The following is a 16,461-nucleotide window of genomic DNA, read 5'->3' on the forward strand; positions in this document are numbered from 1 at the left end:
ACGTTCACAGCTTTTCTTAGAGTCTCCAAGACATCAAAAAAATGGGGGAAAGAAAAAGAATCAAGTGTTGAATTAATTAGTACCCTAAGGAGTTTTCTCCTATGGTTGGGTACAACTATGCTTCACTGACCCCACTAGGAGCCTCTTGAGGACATGGATGAGTTAATTTTTAAAAGGTCCATAAAACCAGACTCACAAGTTTGGTTCTTGTTGGAAACTGAGATCCTGTCAGGCTGTTGATAGCATCTAGGACAGGGTGTGCAGGGGTGTAGTGTTAGGGGAACCACGGACCAAAACTGCCCACCCTGGCCAGGCAAGATAGTAGCCACTTGCAAGAGTTATCTTACAACAGGAGGTCCTGGTAAGGAACACAGAACTAACAAGATATCACTAACCAGAAGAATTCGGGAAAGGTCAAAAGGAGAGAGGATTCGCCCATCCATGTGTCCTGCCAACCTCCCAGAATCCTTCTCACTGGAATCCATCTTGGCTGAGCAATGCGCGCACCACCAGGAAGGACCCTGAGTCAGAATGATTGGCCAGAGACAATCCAGAAGCTAACCCCATTACCATAAAACCTGAGACTGCGAGCCACATGGCAGAGTAGTTCTCCTGAGTTCCCTTACCCTGTTGCTCTCCACCCGGGTGCCCCGTCCCAATCAAGTCTCTTGCTTTGCCAGCACCTGTGTCTCCTTGGACAATTCATTTCCAAGTGTTAGACAAGAGCCCACTCTTGGGACCTGGAAGGGGTCCCCCTTCTTGCAAAATAGGATCTGTGATAGGGTCATGGTCATATTGAAAACCCTTCAGTGTTTCTCCAAAACCCTCAGGACAGAATCCAAGCTCCCCTTCCCCAATATGCTTGTTATGGTCTGAATGTTTGTGTCCCCCCAGAATTCAGAAGTTGAAATATTAACCCCCAAAGTGATGGTATAAGGAGGAGGAAACATTGGGAAGTGCTTAGATCATGAGGGTGGAGCCCTCATGAATGGGATTAGTGTCCTTCTAATAGAGGCCACAAAGAGCTCTCTTTCCCCTTCCATCATGTGAGGACACAGTGAAAAGACAGCCACCTAGGAACCTAAATCTGCTGCAGCCATGATCTCTGACTTCTCAGCCTCCAATACTGTGAGGAATAAATTTCTGTTGTTTATAAGCCACCCATTTTATGGTATTTTTGTTATAGCAGCCTGAACGGACTAAGACACTGCTGTTATGTGCCGTCCCTCTGGGCACCCCCAAAGCCCTGGGCTGGCCTCTGGTGTCATCAGAGGGCAACATCAATGGCTGTCTGCCTGTTGGTCCACCCACCCAGCAGACCAAGAGTGCTACCTAGGAAAGGCCAAGTTCCCTAGCACACAGCCCAGTGCCTGACCCACAGCACATGCTCAAAGAGTTTGTGGAAAGGAGGAGTGAATCAACATGTAAGCGAATTTTCTGATGTTCTGGGATAGATCCCATCCTGGTGATGAGAAGTTTCTACAAGACCTTGTACTGGGGGGAGAAGGATATTTAGGGACCATGGCCCTGAAGCAGAAAGATCAGAGCCCTTGACAAACTAGATTTTCTTTCTAGCTGTTGGGGGGAAAAGGCCAGGGCACTGGACTTTGACTTTGGGAGGAAGCAGTGACATCCTGGGGCTGTTGCTTTCTGAGCCTCAGCCAGGCCACTTAGGAAATAGCCATTGCAATGCAGAGGGTGGGAGTGGGGTGCGTGCAAATGAGGCTCCAAACAGGATGCTACCTCCCCTTCCATTCCTGACTCTGCACAGGAACTGAGCCAAAACACCCACCCTGGCTGGGACCTTTGAGGTCTTTCAGACCAACTCCCCATATAGAGAGGGCCGAATGCAGGCCCAGAGCGGAGGTGACCCACCCGGGGTCACACACAGAGTCAGAAGCTGGGCAAGGACAGGTTCCAGGCTTCACAGTTTGACTCAGTCCATCTCTGGGCACCCCGACACCATGTCGCTCTAAGAGAAGTGAGCCTTCCCCCACCCCGACTTCAGGCAAACAAGAAGGAAGGGATCCGGAGGGGCTGCAACAACTCATTTTTATTTCTTATTTTCCTCTGGGGGTGCAGCGTTTGGGCCCTTACTGCATCAGGCTGGCGAGCAGGGCACTACCTGGTCCTCTTCTCTGCAAAGGGAGTGACAGGGAGCTGTCACAAGCCCACCACGGGGGACACAAGGTCAAACCCAGCAGATCCCAGGAGGACTCTGGATGACAGGGAGAGTCCAGCTGATCCTGGGGGAGAAGCAGAGGGTGAGTAGAATGGGACAGGCAGCCTGGGGCAGCTTGTGGGGCAGAACCATGGGGTCCGAGACTCCAGGGCCTGTCAGGAGGGCCTCAGGCCCAGAGATCCCACCCAGAACCCTTCTCTGTTTCCCCAACCCCTGAGGATCTCTGTTTGGGAAAGGCTGCTGCAAGCAGGTACCCAAAGGCATGAACTCCAGTGGTGAAACCGATGGCTGGGAGCTGCCTCACTCTCTGGGAAAGAAGGCTGAACCCCAGGTGGGACAGAGATGCCCCAGCTAACTCAGAAAGTCTGCTTTGGGCAGAGTCAGCCTGAGCCGAGCACACCCTAGGCCAGAGCACCTGCCCCCGGCAACATGCCTGCTTCAGAGACCCAGAGAGAGAGTGACCACGGAGGGTGAGACAAAGGCACAGGCAGACTGGGGCTCACCAGGGCTAAGGTCAGGGCTGGATGCTCTGAGGCTCTTGTCCTCCCTCACCCTCCACAGCAAGCCCATCGGGGACACTTACCCACGGACTGGAGAGTGGCCACGAGGCTGCCGGCGGCAACTCCGCCCCCATTGGCGATGGCGGCCGATGACATCATCTTAGCCGCTAAGGAGGAGGCGGCGATTCCTGCCCCGGTGAAGCCCATGGCGCCCAGCACCGTGGGCACAGCCACCACGGCCAGGGCTGTAGGGAGAGAGGAGCTGGGTTGAGGGGGAGATGGACACGCCCCCAAATCACACACGCACAGCACATCAAGCTTGGGGGACTTCAGGGAGCCTGGAGAAGGGGTAAAGCCTGAGCTTGGGAGAGATTCCAGGCACGGCCCGCAGTCAGGAGTCGAGGGCGGCACAGCTGGTGGGGAAAGCGGAGGGGAGGGCCGCGGGGTCACCGGGGTCAGGCCTCTGATCCGCAGCAGGACCTTCCTGGGGAAAGGCCTGTTTCTGCCTTAGTAAAATCCTGGAACTAAGTTGGGGGCGGGGCGGAGGTGTGCAAGCTTCTTGTCTTCGCTGAGGAAATCTTTAATACAAGCAAATCTTACCCAGGGCCCAGCATAAAGCAAGGAGCACGGTCTGAGCCCTGCTTGGGTCCCAACTCTGGGTCTCCACGGCGTCACCGCGAAGCACTCGGAAGCCAGAGTCGCTGAGCCAATGGCTTCTCCTTAACACACCTCCTGGGTCCAGACTGTGCGCATGTCTCATCCTACGTAACCCTCACGATAACCCTGAACGGGCAGCCTTGGCCTGTTTTTCACGAGGAAAGCTGAACCCAGAGGAGTTCAAAGCCACATCCAAAGTCACGGGGTGGAGGCTGGGCAAGGAGGTTGGGCCCCTGCTGGGGCTGCCTCTGTGCGAGCAGGGAAGCTCCTCAGTTTTCTCATTCCAGCGCCTCCCACCCTACAACGTACAGGAAGCCTGGGGCAGGTGCAAGGCCAGCGGCTCTCCAGGTCCCAGGGCCTGGGGATGGGCCAGGAGCAGGTTCTCGCGGCAGGGACTTACCTCCTCCCACCACAGCTGCAGCAGCCTTGGCTGGAAACCGAAAGAACATTCCGTGAGTGGATCCACACTGGTTGCCCCTCCACTCCCTGAGCCCACAGCCCGCCTACGGGGGGGCTGCCCCAGGCTGGGAGACACAGGGAGGAAGGACCCCTGCCTGCTTCTTCCTGAGAAGGTGAGCCACAGCCCTGAGCTTGGCAAGGGCTGCTGGGGAGGCGGGTGACCTGTCCTCAGTGGACCTGCATGCGTGGGCCTAGAGTAATCTGGAGACGGGGTTTGTGGGCCTTGTTCCAGAAAAACCCAACCATCAGATAGGGGTTTTGTTGCGTGTCTTTTAATGTCTGTGGACTGATTGGTTGGGGGTTGTTTGTGGGAAGCACAGAAGTTCTTTTTTCTCTCTGCCTTCCAAGCCAGGTTTGGTCAAAACAAAAACAAACAAAACCTTACAGATTTGGGAAGGAAGGCGTGCAGCTGCAGCCCCCTTCACAGTGAATGCGGGACTCTTGGCAAAGTAATTTAGGGCATGGTGGTTTGACTCGGGCAGGAAGAGGCGAAGGAAGTGAGTGTCACGCCCTCTGAGCCGGGATGTTAGTTCATCTGAAATAGGGTTGGTGATTTACGAGTGTGTGTCTGGGGGGCCGTTATATAACCTTCTCCCTTCGTCCAGAGAAACCTCTTCCGACAGCAGTAAGTCCTTGTGGAGAGGTGTGTTTCATTTTGCAGGACCCGGCTGAAATCAGGGCAAGCACTGCTGAAGGCCTGAAGGCTGCTTGAGAACAGTGCTGGAACGCATTGAATGTTCCTGATTCTCCCAGGCCCCACCTGTTGCCCCTTCCTCTGGAAAGCGGACCATGACCCTCCCAATCAGAACCATCCTTGATCCCCTGTGGCTGGAGCCCCTCACAACCCTGGACCATAGTTGCCTGGCTCCCCAACACTGAGAGTCCCTGGAACTCCCTGGCGGAGCTCTCGGTCTGCAGCAGCCATAGCAGCCAGGGCTGCAATCTTTGGGGCCCGTGGGGACCAGGAGTTCTAACACTAGCAAGGTGTGCAGGAGTGAGCTCAGCCAGCTCCCCAAGAAGAGAGCTTTGGGGTGGCGGCGAAGGAAGTAAAGAGCTGAAGGGGTATGAAAGCTAAACCCGAAGTGACCAGTGGGCCACGTGGTTGGGGTATGGAACCAGAGACTCAGGAGTCAAGAGCCCAGTTAAAGGGTATCTGAGGCTCAGCATTATTGTTTGGGAGGAGAGATGATGCCAGGCTGGCCAGCAGCTTGGCGTACCTGGGCCCCAACACACAGACGGCCCAGGGGAAAGGGTGCTGTCTGTCTGATGGCCTGCCTGCAGGGCTCCCCCAGTGGGCATCTCCGGGTGGAGGAGCATGGCCCTTCTGGGCTGTTCAGAACCTGCCCTGCCCTGAGCCTTCCTCCCAGGCCCCGGCGCCTGCATTTCTGTTCTACTTCCTGTCGCAGGCTCCGGAGCAGCTACCCACCCCACCTCACCTCCCAGCCCAGGGCCCTTGGACAACGCTTCCTTCATTTGTAAAGAAGGGGCAATATCATCTTTCTCTGGGGTTGTTATGAGAATTAAATGAATTGATAAATGGCAAGCGCTAAGCTCAGTGACTCGGATGTCACAGCGTTTGATCAAATTCAGCTGTTCTGATTCTTTTCATCTTATGAATTGTTTCTCATAAGCTGAGGAGTCCTCATATTTCTGACCATGAGGAAGACTGCCAGTTGTGGCCCAGGTCTTAACTTCCTTGTCATACTCCCATGTGCTGGGTAGGGGTCCATGGAGGGGTGTCTATCACCCAGGGCCAGTTACCTCCTAGTGGGAAAGCGGTCAGGGCCGCAGCAGGGCATCCTAGCAGGTAGGAGCCGTCCAGTGTCCCCAGCAAGGATCCCAGGGTAGATGTGGCCCTAAGAACAGGGGGTGATGCACAGGGGTCAGAGGTCAGAGGTTGGGCGGTGGTTGGAGGCTGTGTCACCGCCCACCCCCCACCCCCAGCCAATTCCATGCTGTACAGTTTCTGTTGGCAGAAGTGGGAGGACCCCGGGGGTCCACCCTAGGGGCAGAAAGTTGAATGGTGGCGGATGCACATTGGAGCACTTTGCAGCGATTGAAAGCAAGGATTAGAAGCTCACCTATCGACCCTGAGGGATCTCAGAAACATAGTTCTCAGTGTCGAATAAAAGAAATAAAATGAGATATACAATACACTTTTCTGTATGTAAATTAAACCACATCCAAACAAAAAGCAACACCCATTTTACAAAAAAAATACGAAAAACAGATACACGTTCAACATGTTAGAAAGGCTGACTTTCCAATATGAGAGGGGGGAATTGCAGGCAAAAGGGAAGATAAACAGCGAGAATAAATAAATAAAACCAGAAAGGGGGCTTGCAAGAACTAACTGAAGAAAACGGGCCTGAATTGAAGAATTTTGTTCAAATCAATGCTCTGGATCTGAGATCCATCAGGACAAACTTACGAAAGGCTGGTTGGACGCTTAGGTAAAAAACTAAAGGAGGAGAATTCTGGTGGTGAATCCCGGGGAAGTGAGAGCCAGAGAGCGGGCCTCAGCCGCAGGGTCCCTTAGGGTCCCCCCTCTCTAGGCGGGAGAGGGCAGGGGGCCCAGATCCCCTGTGCCCAGGGACCTGCCTCCCTCTGACCCCTCTCAGAGAGAAAGCCAGGGCAGACGCCCAAGGGGAAGGACAGGGGAGGGAGAGAGACTGAAGGTGATGCTGTTGTCCCCTCCCATGGGTCTTTGGGCAGGACCCTGTGCCCTCCCTAGCCCCCATGCCACCTCCCACCAGTCCCTGCCAGGAACACTCACCCAAGGAAGTCCTGCCAAGATACCTCCAGAGGCTGCCCCGCCCACTTTGACCAGGCTCCCTGCAGACAGTATCTGGGAAGCCAGGTTAGATGCTAAGAGGACAGTGCTGGTAAAGTCTATGGCACAGAAAATGACCGGCACCAAAACTGCTGCAACAGTGGAGCTTTGATGGGGAGATGAGGACACCAGAACTGGGGTCACACCCACTGCCCTTAAAAATCTCAAGGGGCTCCAAGGGGTAGAGAGGCTGCTCTGAGCTTGTGGAAGATGCAGGCCTGGGAAGGGTCCAAGAAATGGTACCGGGGTTACAGAAGGACCTGTGTGAGGGGAAGGTGGGGAGGGGGCTGGAGGGAGATCTTACTTCCCGAGGTGGGCTGCTTCCCTCCTCCTGAAACACAGATTTCTAGAACTCCCTTAAATCTCCCTGGAGTAATTTAAAATGTGCCAGAATTAGGAAATCAGGACGAATTACGTTTTTAAGGCCTATACCACGGTCAGGTTGTTCTGGGTTCCTGTTCTCATGCACTCTCCTCACTAACTCAACGGGAAGGATGAGATTACTATCCCCATTTTACGATGAAGAAATACTGGCACAGAGAGGGTAAGAGATTCATCCAAGATCACAAAGCTTGGCTTGGCAACGCGGGACTCGACCCAGGTCCAGCTGCTTCCAAAGCGGGGGCTTGGAATGGCTCTGATTTGGTTCCTCCTAATGCTTGTCTCTTCCCCCTGCCCACCTCACCCCTACCCAGGCTCACGGCTGGAGGGTCACCCGGGGCACGGACTAGGCTTATGGCTTCCAGAGTCCCAGAGCCCAGCTGGGGGCTTAAGTCACTTCCCTCCCAAGACCCAGCTTCTCTGACTGCAGCCACCCAGATGAGAAACATGAGACAGTTCTTCCAGTGGATCCACACGGGTCTCCCCTCTACCCGATGAGCCCACCCGCCCCCCGAAGGTAGGGGCGTCAGGAAGGAGCAGCCCCTGCCCACCCCTGCCTGTCTCACCCAAACGAGCAGACTTTCTGAAGATGTGGAACTGACCTGTGGGTCTTGAGCTTGTCTGTGTTCTGGGAAGGCCTGAGGCAGGATGTTTATAGCAGTTCCACCCACCTGAAGTACAGCCCAAAGGAATGCAGGCAGCCAGAGAGATAGCTTTCATTTTCCCAGGAAAACGAAAGCCAAACCCATTTTTCTCCTGTCTTGGTAACCTTGCAGGGCCCTAGGGGGCCTTCCCGGGACACCCTTCCCCCATGTCCTCTGCTTTAGCTCCTCTGAGAAGTACCTAGATAACAGTAGCTGATGCATATTTCCTGAGTTTTTCAGATGCTAAAACCACCACCAAATGGAAGACGTTAACTGCTGGATGATTCTGAGCACATAGCCCCCAGAGCTTCTGGTGCTTAAGGATTGATCACCATCAACCAATCAGAGAATTGTGCAGGAGCTGATTACATACCCTGGGACGCCCCTCCCTTACCTGGCCTTTAAAAATACTTTGCTGAAACCCTTCAGGGAGTTTGCGGTTTTGAGGGGGCTCAGCCCAGCAATAAACATCGCTCTACTCCAAACTGCAACGTTTGGGTTTGTTTGGCCTCCCTCTGCCTGGGGCACACGAGCTTGCGTTTGGTAACATCTTCCCCAAAGGACAAACTTATTTATTACACAGATCAATTTTCTAATCACTTCCTGACCCCAAGATCTTGCCGAGTGCCGTTTCATTTCTCTGCTGCCTTTACTACAAATTGTTGAAAGAGCCATAGACAGCTGCTCTTCTCTTTTTCACCTTACTCTTAAAATATGAGTATATACTATGACATATTATTATCTAATCTGTCTAGAACATGAAATATTTTCAGGTATCCAAAAAGCTATAGATAATAATAAAACAAACACTTCTTTGCCCACCCCTCAGCTCAGGACTTCAAGCGTTACAGATACAATTTACATGACTCAAGAATCCCTTCTAATCTCCCTCCTTTCTCTGCCCCCTTCCCCACAGGGAGTCACCCTCCAGAATTTAGAGTTGATTATTCCCAGGCATGGTTTTATACTTTTACCACATACGAATGTTAAATGCAGAACTTTCTTGGAACTGGTTGACTGTTCATTGCTATCTTCAACTGAGGTTCAAAGACAGGGAACGGGTCAATCATGGGCCAAGAACCTCGACCTTCTAAGCTCTGCTGTAAAGCTATGCTAAGAAACTGGAAAACCAGTTTTAAAAGTAGAGGATGAATTAGGGAGTTGAGATTGGAGAGGAAAGGAAAGGGAGAAGGGGAAAGAACAAGAGAACACTGGTGGCCGTTGCTTTCCTTCAAGTGCCATGGGTGACAAGAGGGAAAGTGCTTTGGCCAGCTGCACCTCAGTGGGACCCCTTTTGGAAAGCTGGACGTGAATCTCTTGGAATTTGAGGGAAACAAGGACAGGTGTCAGAGTTGGGCCTATAAGGGCTAAAGGCAGAAGACAGTAGCTGACAGGCCTTCCTGAGAAAGTGTTGCCGAAATCTCAGCGTCTCTGTGCACCGATGCCTTACAGAAATACAGAGACAGAGATCTTGGAGGATAAGAGAGATAGCTTTCTTCCTCTGCCAGGCAGAAGGGAAGACACAGCAGGCTAGTGCCTCAAGAACTGTGCCACCCCCTCCCCTCCCCACCCCTCCCGTCCCCTCCCCCACCTCTCCCCACACCTCCCCCACCCCCGCCTCAGGGACTCGGAGAAGATTTTATCTGTGGGGCTTGCAGTCCAGGGTATATGATAAGGATCCAAACAGTGAAGGTCTTGCATTCTTCTTCTTCCTGCATTATTTCAAAACAGTCACAGCTGGCATCAGACAGCCCTGTAATTGGGTCCCTTTGTCTCAGGGTTATTGGCAGGTGAACTTTTTGAAATGCAAATGCTACAAGGGGTGATTTGCTACAAGGCAGGCCAGGATGTAATTCACAGAGTGTTAAAGAGTGATAGATTAGCTTTGTGAATTACAAATCTAGTTTTAGTAACAGTTAAAATAAAACGAGGCATGATTAACTCTTTCAGGCCAGGTTGTGTTTCTTCTCTAGCCTGTTCACTGTTGCCTTTATTTTCCTTGTTCTCAGGAGAGGGGAGACTTTATTTCTAGTTTTGCTGCAACAAACGGAGGGCAAGGGGACCACTCTGGGCGGGGAGCTGCTCCTTTAGAGCTCCTGACTGTTTCCCGTGGCCCAAATGTGGAATCAGGCAGGCAGAGCTGGAAGAGCTGAGAACTCGGACATAAACACAGCCCAGAAGGTCGAGGGGAACCCAGGATGGGTGGATTGCTGGAGAGCGGTGGCCAGAGACAGAATTGGAGGTGTCCAGCCAGGGGAAGCTTCCCCTTGGCAAGGACCCTGTGGGTGAGTGAACCCTGCTGACCGGAGGGTCCAAGAGCCTACAGAGAGCTGGCACTTTGAATCTTCCCCACCAGAGGGCGCCAAAGACAGATTGCCACAGCATCCGCACAGCTCTCCTACAAGGGGACACTTTTGGGCCGGACTCTTGCTCTGGGCCAAGCACTGTGCTTGCGGGTATTAAGTATTTTAATCCTCACAACAACCCCCTGAAGAGGTCCTATTATCCCCATTTTACAGATGAGCTGAAGAGTCATGCAGGGAGTTCTTTGCCGACTCCCCGTGGGGCCCTCCCATTGTGCTCTTTACCTGAGTTCTCTGGACCCTTTCTCTTTCTTTCCCCGTCCCCCTGCCCACTGCCCCCTGCCGCTGCTGCATCCATTTCTTCCCGGGTCTCCACACCTAGGCAGGCACCCTCTTGGCTGAGTCTTTTGAAGATGGCTCGAACCCCATCGCCTCTCCAAGCCTCCATGTGACCCTCAGGAACGCAGCTTCCTCACACTGCCAAGCTCCAGTGGTCCAACCTCTCCTCCACTGCCCACTCTCTGTGGGTAGACAGCCCTGGATGCACCCAACTGTCGCATGTGTGAGAGATCTCATACTGCATACCGCCGGGGCTCTGAGATCCGGACCAAGAAAAGCTAAAGCATCCTCCAGGCCCCCATCAAAGCTCCATGAGGACAGAGGTCTCTGTCCCATTAAACCCTGTGTCACAGCACTCAGAGCACAAGTGGGCATTCAGCAAATATTGGTTGAACGAATTGCTTTTAAAGCATCTTTTTCAATGAATCCCAAGCCCTCCCACATATAGACTGGATATAGGTGCCAGGGGCTGATAGTCACAGAACTGTTAGCCCCAAGGGGCATGGTCAGCAGCGCTCTTTGGAAGTAAAGGTCCTTGTGCCCCACTGTTCTCAGCTCTGAAGTTTCAGTTGAGATGTCTCCAAAACAGGAAACTTCGTTTTTTTTAACATTAAGCTACACGAATATTAGTAAAATGAGAAAAGGCTAAATAAAATATGGTGTATGATTACCATGGAATGCCAAGCAGTAGTTAAAAATAATGAGAAAGACCTATAGAATAGAAAAAGGCCAGCTGCACAACAATATGTATGAGTTAAAACAAAACTATATCAATAAAAAATGCATATAACAGCACTACATTAAGTGTATTCTCTGGGGCTTCCCTGGTGATACAGTGGTTAAGAATCCTTCGAGCCCAGGTCCGGGAAGATCCCGCATGCCGCGGAGCAACTAAGCCCGTGCGCCACAACTACTGAGCCTGCACTCTAGAGCCCGTGCTCCACAACTACTGAACCCACGTGCCACAACGAATGAAGCCCGTGCTCCGCAACAAGGGAAGCCACCTTAATGAGAGGCCTGCACACTGCAACGAAGAGTAGCCCCCAGCTCGCTGCAACTAAAAAAAAGAAAGCCCGCGTGCAGCAACAAAGACCCAACGCAGCCAAAAATTAATTAATTAATTAAGAATTTAAATAAATAAATATATTCTCTGAAGTTGTCTATCTCTCACGTCTATCTACCTATCTATCTATCATCTATCACAGGAAGTCACTATAAAAGAGAATAGAGGGCTTCCCTGGTAGCGCAGTGCTTGAGAATCTGCCTGCCAATGCAGGGGACACGGGTTCGAGCCCTGGTCTGGGAAGATCCCACGTGCCGCGGAGCGACTAGGCCCCTGAGCCACAATTGCTGAGCCTGCGAGTCTGGAGCCTGTGCTCCACAATAAGAGAGGCCGCGATAGTGAGAGGCCCGTGCACCGCGATGAAGAGTGGCCCCCACTTGCCACAACTAGAGAAAGCCCTCGTGCAGAAACGAAGACCCAACACAGCCATAAATAAATAAATAAATAAATAAATAAATAAGTAAGTAAGTAAGTAAGTAAATAAAAAAGAGAATGGAAAGTATTGGGTTGGCCAAAAAGCTCGTTTGGGTTTTTCCATAACATCTTGTGGGAAAAACCTAACGAAATTTTTGGCCAACCGAATACTTATCAAATTGTAGCAGCACTTACTTCTGGGAGTGGGAGTGAGGGACTGTGATGATAGGAGAGGATGGTTGTCAGACCCAAATCAGCTTTAGCCTAATCTGTAGTCATTCAGATGGTTAAGAGCAGAATGCGTTTATTAATGAATAATATTTCTCAGGTGTGAATGTATTATTAGAATGAATATATATTAGGTAAATCTTTACTAGGTAATTGTTTTAATAGACTTTATTTTTCAGAGCAGTTTCAGGTTCCGAACAAAACTGAGGTTCATGGCAGAGATTTCCCCTATACTCCCTGCTCCCCAACATGCACGGCCTCCCCTGTTATCAACATGCCCCACCTTAGGTAATTTAAGTGCAGTAAAATGTTAGTTTTCATTAGCAAGTCATAAAAACCCCGTTTTGTAACATTAAAAAATAAAAAGACAAAAACCTACCGATGGCCTGGCTTCAGGTCCATCATGCTCTTCCCTAATTGCTGGAGCAGTAGGAAGATTTTTAAAAGACAGAGAAAGGCACAGCAAGCCTGGCGGGGAGACTGCTCCGGTTTCCCCTACAAGGGCCAGTCTTCCGTCAGAGGACAAGCCTTGTGCTGTCTGTAGGGGACAGTCACTGTCTTCGGCCACGTAGCTTCCCAAGTTCCTGTCCTCTTAGAAACAGGAACTTACTTCTCTTTCGGGTACTGGAGCCCCTGCCCTGAGTCTGGGTTTATCAGAGGCCTGGGCTCTCCTCCCAGCCTCCAAACGCGATCCCAGACTGAGTGAAATCAATCATCACATCCATCCCTTGGGCCAAAGTAACCAGTTTAGGAATAAATAGATGACTCCGTTTAAGATACTTACAGGAACATCTGTTTTTTAAAAATAAAGACTCATATTTAGCTTATTTTTTTTAATATATTGATTTATTTAGTTTTGGCTGTGTTGGGCCTTCATTGCGGCGCGTGGGCTTTTCTCTAGTTGCAGCGAGCGGGGGCTGCTCTTCGTTGTGCTGCGCGGGCTTCTCATTGCGGTGGCTTCTCTTGTTGCAGAGCACGGGCTCTAGGCGCGCGGGCTTAGTAGTTGTGGCTCGTGGGCTCGAGGGCGCAGGCTCAGTAGTTGTGGCGCACGGGCTTAGTTGCTCCGCGGCATGTGGGATCTTCGCGGACCAGGGCTCGAACCCTTGTCCCCTGCATTGGCAGGCGGATTTCTAACCACTGCGCCACCAGGGACGTCCATAAGATACTTACAGAAACATTTACCAGAGATATTTGGGAAGGAAGTTTCCTTGCTTTTCAGTAGAAGGTTCCTGAAAATATACTCTTTTGGGGGGAGACGTGAAATAGAAGGAGGTAGCCTTCAGCGTGTGCTAACAGCCCTCTTGTTAACCATGAGAGTCGGCAGCCATAGCGTGAAGCTGGTGCTTCAGAAAGCAGATGTAACTGAGCAGGACCCTATAGGGACTTCCCGGGAGGGACAGACACCTCCCGAGTATCCTCTGCTGTAGCTCCTCTCTAAAATGCCCAGATAACAGTATCTCGTGCATATTTCCTGAGGTTTTCAGATGCTAAAAACCACCACCAAATGGAAGAGATTGATGACCATGAGCAGGTAGCCCCCAGACCTACTGGCACGTAAGGACTGATAATGTTAACTGCCCTGTTACCTCCACATCAACCAATCAGAGAATTGCGTGCGAGCCGATCACAGGCCCTGGGATGCCCGTCCCTCACCTGGCCTTTAAAAATGTTTTGCTGAAACCCTCTGGGGACTTGCAGTTTTTTGGGGCATGAGCCACCCCGTTCTTTCATGGCCCTGCAATAAACCCCAAACTCCAAAATTTCGGTTTGTCTGGCCTCACTGTGCCTCAGGCACACAAACTTGTGTTGGGTAACAAAGCGAGGAGGGATAGAAAAAAACAGGTCCTTGGCATCAGTGTTGAGCTGCTGAATCAAACTTTGCCTGAAGCCAAATGACTTTTCTATTGTTCAGTTAGCAAGCCAAAAAAGTCCCTTGAACGCTGAGACAGTTTTAATCAAAATTCTATTATTTATAGCTACATAATCCTTAAATAAGCAGCACCTCCTCCAAGCAGTCTTCCCAGATAGCTACAATTAATGTCTGTCTTCTCTCTCCTCCAAGCAATATAGCTTGAATCTCTCAATGGCTTGCACACATTGTGTCAGGTTATCAGTTAGCTATTGGTATGTAACAAATGCCCACCAAATTTAATGAATAAAGATATAGAGAGAGCTCAGGTTTCAGTGGGTCAGCCGTTTAGACAGGTGATTCCTCTGGTCTCAGCTGGGCTCCCTCATACATCAGCAGATAGCTGTGGGCTGGCTTTGTGGATCGTAGCTGGGCTCAGTCGTGTGTCTGGACCTCGTCTGGAAGAAATGGGTTGACTCCTGCATTCCGTTCTGTCCGTGTGTTTGTTGTCCCAGCAGGCCAGCCCAGATTCAGGGAGGGACAATAAATACCAGCCCTTGGTGAGAGGAGCTGTACAGATACATCGAAAGGGCTTGGAAAATGTGGTCATTACTGTAATTGACCACAGGTCCCTTAACGCCATTAACTGTGTGCTTGCCTCCCCCCACCCCTATCAACACTGCACCTGTTACCAAGTCTAAGCTCCTATGGCTTGCCACACGACAGGCCAATAAATTGAGAGACAAGTTGTTGGGGCGATGAATGGAGACTTTATTCGGAAAGCCAGCAGACCGAGACGATGGGGGACACCTGTCCCAGAGAACCATCTTCCCTGAGTTAGAATTCAGGTTTCTTTTATGCTAAAAGGGGAGGGGGTGTGGCAGGTTGTTGCAATCTTCTTGGTGCCTTTGTTCTTGCAGCTGTCCCCCATAGGTCTGGTCACAATGTTCCTATAAACCTCCAACAAGACAAATGTTATTCTCTGTTCTCCAGCTGTAATGGAGAAGTATTATACCTTTAAGGGTCAGAGCCTTGAGAATGGGCTGTCCTGTAGATTTCAGGCAACAGGAATATTCTGTTACAAAAGGTGCAGAACCAGCATGACTAAGCATAGGCAACAGAGCGCAAAGGTTAGAGCTCAAGGAATAGATCCATTGTGGAGTCAGGTTTGTTCTTCTCTGTTACACACCCTAAGCAGATAGGGACCCCTTGGATCCACTGAAGCCACAGAGCCTGGGATGGAGCCCTTGAGGCTAGCTGGGAGCTGTATGAGTGAGCTGAGGCAGCATCCGAGGGAGAGAGCCTGGTGGAGGAGGGGCAGTAAAGGAAGACAGGGGTGAAGGCCAGAGTGGGGACCTGGGCCGGGGTCCTGGAGCCAATAGGATGAGATCTGAGAGTCAAGTCTAAAGTGGAAGCAGGGCTGCCAGAAGCTGGGTGTGGGTTATCTGCATGGGCAGGCAGGCAGGTGGCAGAGGCCAGGTCAACACACATAGAATGCCTGCCACCTGATCCAGGGCCAGGCAGCCAGTGGGCCTTAGGAGATAGATGAGTGTTCTGCATTGACAAGCCTCTTGGGAGCCCCACCAGGGGTGGGAGGCCTGTCTGTCCTTGCAGGTTCCGGCCAGTCTCCCTTGGAGCCTAAAGACCCTGAGCTCTACACCAACGGGGACAGAGCTCTCTGGAGAAATGCAAATTCTCTACCTACCTGAAGAGCTCCAAAGGCCACCAGGCCAGGCAGACAGTGTTGCTGAGTTCCTAGACTCATGGTACAGTCAGACCCAGAGTCTTGGGTGGAGAGGGGAGGGGTCAATAATCCCTGAGGGTAAAGTGTTTCATAACTGAGGGTCAATGGCTCAAACTGACCCCAGGGCCAAGCCATCCTATAATGCTGCCTCTGGCTGACATCTTAGAAGACATGTGATCCACGATCCCATCCAAAGAGCAGCAAACTGAGGCTCAAAGGGGAGACATGACCTTCCCAGGGTCACAGCTGGGTGGCAGGACTGCAACAGACCTGGCTTCCTGTTGCAGATATCAGTGCCCATTCTTACAGAGTTCCTGCTGCCCCCCAACCCGAAGCCACGGCTCTGCAGATGCGCTGCGCCCTGCCTGGTAAACAAGAAGGCAGTGCGGACACTTGTGAAGGTCTCAGCGTCTCGTCTTTATTTCCTATGCTTCTTTGAAGAATTTTAGGAGGCAGAGGACTTGTCACTGGGGGGACTGACATCCTGAGGCCCTGGAGGGTCATCTCCAGCACGGGGACCCCTCTCTGCTTCAGTACTGGATTCCGGTGGAGGAGACGAAGGGGGTTTCTTTTATCTATCCCACAACCAGGCCCCCAAAGCTGACCCAGCCGAGCCCAGGATGATGTTGGATGACGTGGAAAGTTCAGTTGCCCCTGGGAGAGAGGAAGGGGTTAGAGCACAAGGGGACAGGCAGCCCCGGCAGCTCCCAGCAGGACAGTGGAGGTCAGAGAACCCAGGACCCTCAGGAGGCCCAAGACCCAGACGTCCCAGTCCTGTTCCTCCTCTACTTCCTGAAACCCCAGGAGGTCTGCTTTGGGGAGGGGCTGCTGCCCATGGCTGCCCGAAGAGCAGACCCGCACTCTG

At 51.8% G+C, this 16,461-nt stretch overlaps 2 protein-coding genes across 9 annotated transcripts in view; both read right to left on the reverse strand.

Moving 5' to 3' along the window:
- Positions 1-2,034: 2,034 nt before the first annotated feature.
- LOC102997262 (interferon alpha-inducible protein 27-like protein 2) lies at positions 2,035-7,747 on the reverse strand. 5 transcript variants are annotated; one of them, XM_057539206.1, is made up of 5 exons: positions 7,615-7,747; positions 6,575-6,646; positions 3,740-3,769; positions 2,766-2,927; positions 2,035-2,246 (listed from the first exon to the last, which is right to left on the reverse strand). In XM_057539206.1, exons 1-5 carry the CDS (start codon positions 7,730-7,732, stop codon positions 2,164-2,166), a joined length of 465 nt encoding a protein of 154 aa, XP_057395189.1. In that variant the 5' UTR covers positions 7,733-7,747; the 3' UTR covers positions 2,035-2,163. The 5 variants fall into 5 exon arrangements, with proteins under 5 accessions (XP_057395189.1, XP_057395188.1, XP_057395192.1 ...); XM_057539205.1 differs by having other exon boundaries at positions 7,579-7,747; XM_057539209.1 differs by lacking the exon at positions 6,575-6,646.
- A 7,241-nt stretch (positions 7,748-14,988) lies between these two features.
- Positions 14,989-16,461, reverse strand: part of LOC130706585 (cyclin-Y-like protein 1) — an 86,572-nt gene continuing 85,099 nt past the window's right edge. For all 4 annotated transcript variants that reach the window (XM_057539201.1, XM_057539204.1, XM_057539203.1 and 1 more), the window contains one exon: positions 14,989-16,250. In XM_057539201.1, coding sequence (XP_057395184.1) covers positions 16,168-16,250 — 83 coding nt within the window. In that variant the 3' untranslated portion in view covers positions 14,989-16,167. The remainder of the gene's footprint in view (positions 16,251-16,461) is intronic.

The sequence above is a fragment of the Balaenoptera acutorostrata genome, assembly GCF_949987535.1.
Source record: "Balaenoptera acutorostrata chromosome 3 unlocalized genomic scaffold, mBalAcu1.1 SUPER_3_unloc_1, whole genome shotgun sequence".
NCBI lineage: Eukaryota > Metazoa > Chordata > Mammalia > Artiodactyla > Balaenopteridae > Balaenoptera > Balaenoptera acutorostrata.